The sequence below is a fragment of the Nuphar pumila genome, chromosome 6 (genome assembly GCF_984573655.1).
Source record: "Nuphar pumila chromosome 6, dmNupPumi1.hap1.1, whole genome shotgun sequence".
NCBI classification, from domain to species: domain Eukaryota; kingdom Viridiplantae; phylum Streptophyta; class Magnoliopsida; order Nymphaeales; family Nymphaeaceae; genus Nuphar; species Nuphar pumila.
The window spans coordinates 89,249,238-89,253,970 of NC_143254.1; the positions used below are offsets into that span (position 1 = coordinate 89,249,238).

At 42.3% G+C, this 4,733-nt stretch overlaps 1 protein-coding gene across 1 annotated transcript; it reads left to right on the forward strand.

The window, feature by feature from the left end:
• Positions 1–1,690: 1,690 nt before the first annotated feature.
• LOC149835091 (uncharacterized) lies at positions 1,691–2,884 on the forward strand. The gene is made up of 2 exons (XM_090009521.1): positions 1,691–1,798; positions 2,450–2,884. The coding sequence occupies exons 1-2, from the start codon at positions 1,691–1,693 to the stop codon at positions 2,882–2,884; spliced, it is 543 nt and encodes a 180-aa protein (XP_089865647.1).
• The last annotated feature ends 1,849 nt before the right edge of the window (positions 2,885–4,733 follow it).

The following is a 4,733-nucleotide window of genomic DNA, read 5'->3' on the forward strand; positions in this document are numbered from 1 at the left end:
GGTTCATTGTCTGGCCAACGTGTAGAATTGGAGTGTTCTACAGGGTTGCTACGCCCATAGATGACTATTACCGGTATAGCTAGCCTAGTGATAGTTGAGAGAGAGTATTTGAGAATGATAATGATGATAATTAAAATATACAAACATGTGTGGTGTATCGAGAACTAAACTAAGAACTAAACTAGGTCCCAGATCGGGGTGTTACAAATTGGTATCAAAGTCAGGTTTACACAGAAAAAGGGTTCATCATTCATAACAAGATTCAATGACAAGATATAAGTCACTGCTCGAATGAGATACGTTAGTGATTAGATTATTGTATGATTAGGAATGACTAACAAACAAAGAAACAACGAAATCTCACAGGCTCAAGACTCTACTGAGCCTCCCATGATAGGGAGAGAGGAATTCTTCGCCGCAATGGCAATGGTTAACGGAGTCATCACAAGCATGACTTAAGTGGTTAGAGAGTTGACACCACAGCCTCCTTTGATCTACATCATACTCGGAGATCGAGATTCTTACCATCAGCACTACCCCTATACTACCCAGGGGCGACATCCACTACCTTACGGAAGAAGGAATCACCAATGTAATTGTCAAAGAGCGAGGTCTGCACGTGTGTAGATGGGGGGAATTCGCATAGCGGCTCAAGGAGGAATCGGGAGAAGAGCATCTCCAAACATAAACTTTATGCCTCGGGGAGGGTCTCGTATGGCCAGCGCATGGGGATGACATATGTCCCGAGCTAGATATGTGGCTGCCATGAGTGGGGGAAACCAGAGGGTTCCACCTCCATTCCAAGAGTTTCTGTCTGAAGAAACTCGAAGAGCTGCAGTTCAGGCAGCCGAAGCAGCCCGACGGGCAGCGGAAGTCAACCAAAGCGACCCAGGGTTTGGGCAAGGGCGAGCAATTTCGAAAAATTTGGAAGAGGAAGGCGAGGATGAAGACCCAAGTGATGATTCACCCTCACCTACATACACTCCTGCCACACCTACCCACACATCTTTCTCACCAACTTACACTCCTACTTCGCCTCAGTACGACTTGAACGCTCCTCCCGAGACTCAGACTTAAGGGAGTACAAGGAACAACCCTGCTTCGGATGGATGGAAGAGTGATTAGGATTAGCTAGTTTTCTTAGGAGAGTCTCATTATTTGAATTGCATTGTTCTTTCTTTTTGCTTGCTAATAATGTTTCTCGTGCGTGTATGAGACTTTTGAATGAAATAAAATGAATAATTTTATATATATTGTGTGAGATGTGATAAAATCTTGTACGAATTCAATGAACCATGTGATGTTAAGTGATAATTTTTCTGCAGTACAAATGGCCACTCGCAGAGGAACATCTTATCTTTCAAAGAACACAGTAGCAGCTAGGCAGGAAAGGGAAATCATTGGCGGACCGTCGCGAAGGGCACTCTCATCATCCCCTACTACAAAAGGGGCACAAGTTCAGGGAAGCCACGTGACAACACACACACCAAAGAGATATACTCCCTGAGAAGGTAGAGAAGAAAGTATGGAGATCCCACCTGGATCCCCAATGAGTCAAAGTACGAGGATACCACCAGAGTACACTACCAACCGCATATTGTATGAGCTTCTGCAAATGACCCGAGCCCAATAGAGTCAACCTCAGACGGTGATTTCTGGTATCACCTCATGGGCGGAGAAGTTCAAGAACATGCATCCTCCACTCTTCGATGACACTCTTGATGGGGTCATGGCAGAAAATTGGTTGATGCAAGTTGAGAAGGCATTGGACGCCATCCAATGTCCAGAGGATCAGAGGGTATGGATAGTTGTATCCAATCTGACCAGCGATGCGAAGCACTGGTGGAGATCCATCAGAGATACCTTGTAGCCGGATACGTACTTGCCTTGGTCCACATTCCTGAGGAGATTTTATAGGCAATTCTTTCCAAAATGTCAGAGGGTAGAAAATGAAGAAGAATTCAGGAAGTTGAAGCAGGGTGACATGACGATCGCCCAATATATCGCTCGTTTCAACTCTCTCTCCCGTTTTGCCAAGTCCTTAGTGGCAAATGAGAAAAAGAAGTGCAAGAGGTTTGAGAGGGGTTTGCGGCACAAAATTTTGAGGTTGGTCGGGCCACAACAAATAAAGAAATACAGCTGACTCGTAGACTATGCCTCTAGGTACGAGTTTTGGGAGATGCGGACAGTAGAAAAGCCTCAAGCGAAAGAAAAAGCCAAGACGGAAGAAAAGACCCAGCACAACGGTGGCAATATGGTATAATCCTCTCGGAGGAAGTTTCATTCTAAAGAAAGATTTCAGCGAGACAACAACAGGCATTTTGGAAGACAAACTTCTGATCAGAACCAGGGTAAGCAAGTCAAGTATGCAGACAATCAACAAGCCAAGCGACAAAGGTTCTAGAAGCCGGTCCAGTTGGATAACGCTTGTAAGACTTGTGGTCTCCAGAGGCATGAAGGTAAATGTGACTTGAGGAACGTGAAATGCTTCAACTGCCAGCAGATGGGTCATTATACCAATGATTGCCCACAACCTAATCAAAGAAACAACGCCCCACCAAAGCAGAAGCCAGCAGTACCAGGTCGCGCATATGTGACTGCTCTTCAAGAAGCTCTTGCCAACCCTGAAGTGGTTGAAGGTACACTTTTTATTTATGGTGTTCTTGCTCGTGTATTATTCGACTCAAGAGCCACACATAGTTTCACTTCTTCAGCTTTTGGAAAGCGGTTGCCAGTGGCACCTTCTCGATTGAGTGTTTCTTACTTAATAGAGACACCTATAGGAGCAACCACCATTGTGGATACTGTGTATTCTAACTGCGTTGTAAAAATCGAAGATTGCAAGTTGCTTGTAAACTTGTTGCAACTGACTTCAAAGATCTAGATGTTATTCTGGGCATGGATTGGTTGTCGGACCATCATGCCACTATCGATTATAGAAGAAAATGTTTGAACTTTCAAATACCTCAAACTCCAACTTTCACATACCAGGGTGTTAGAAAATTACCCAAGCCGGCTATCATATCTTGTTTAAAGACCAATATATATATATATATATATATATATATATATATATATATATATATATTAAAAAGGAATGCATGGGATTCTTAGCTTACATGAAAACTGAAGAGAAAGAAGACCTCACAATATCAGATGTAGACATAGTTCGTGAATATGACAATGTTTTTCCAGAAGATCTACCAGGTCTCCCTCCTGATCGTGAGATTGAATTTGAAATCGATCTAGTTCCGGAAACAATACCCATTTCGAAGGCTCCCTATCGGATGGAACCTGCAGAACTCATGGAACTCAAGGAGCAGCTGCAAGAATTATTAGAGAAAGGTTTTATTCGTCCGTCAGTATCTCCTTGTGGTGCTCCAATCCTATTCGTTAAAAAGAAAGACAGATCATTGCGCATGTGTATAGACTATCGTCAATTGAATGCAGTTACCATAAAGAATAAATACCCATTACCGAGAATTGATGATTTGTTTAATCAACTGCAAGGAGCTGCATGCTTCTCGAAGTTAGATTTGAGATCGGGTTATCATCAGCTGAGGATCAAGAAAGAAGATGTAGATAAGACAACATTCAAATCAAGATATGGCCATTATGAATTCATGGTCATGCCTTTTGGTCTAACTAACGCACCAGCTGCTTTCATGGATATGATGAATAGAGTCTTCAGACCCTATTTGGATAAGTTCATGGTGGTTTTTGTCGATGACATCCTCATATACTCTACCTCGAAGGAGCAACATGAAGAGCATCTGAGGATAGTTCTGCAGACACTTAGAGAACATCAGCTCTATGCCAAATTCTCTAAGTGTGCTTGTTGGTTAGAACAAGTGTCCTTTCTTGGACACATTGTTTCTAAAAACGGGATTATGGTAGACCCTGCAAAGATTGAAGTAGTCACCAATTGGTCTAGACCCAAGAATCTTACTGAGATTCACAGCTTCTTGGGATTAGCTGGGTACTACCGACGATTCGTAGAAGGATTTTCCTTGTTGGCGGCTCCTATGACCAAGCTCACAAAGAAAGACGTAAAGTTTGAATGGAATGATAAATGTGAGCAAAGTTTTCAGGAGATAAAGAAGTGTTTGACCACTGCCCCAATGTTGGTCTTACCTTATGGATCTGGAGGTTTCACTATTTATATTAATGCCTCTCACAAAGAATTAGATTGTGTTCTGATGCAACATGAAAAAGTGATAGCTTATGCATCTCGTCAGCTTAAAACTCATGAAGTCAACTATTCGACGCATGATCTGGAGCTAGCAGCGGTGGCATTTGCCCTTAAGATATGGAGGCACTATCTCTATGGCGAACAATTTAAGGTCTTTACCGACCATCAAAGCCTTAAGTATTTGTTTTCTCAGAAAGATTTGAACTTGAGGCAAAGGAGATGGTTGGAATTTCTGAAAGATTATGATTTCGAGCTAAAATATCATCCCGAAAAGGCGAATGTAGTCGTTGATGCTCTTAGCAGAAAGGCAGGAGCACTAGCTAGACTTGCAGATTGGGAGTTATTTTCCTCTGTGGCTCATCAAAAGGCAGAAGCTCAATGCTTAACAGGTCGGTTATTATTCGTGCAAACCACATTGAAGTCAGAATTGTGGGATCAAATTAAGGAAAAACAACCCTTAGACCCATAATTAATTCAAATAAGAAAGAAGATTTCAGAAAATGAAGAATCAGAATTCAAAATTGATGATAAAGGACTTCTT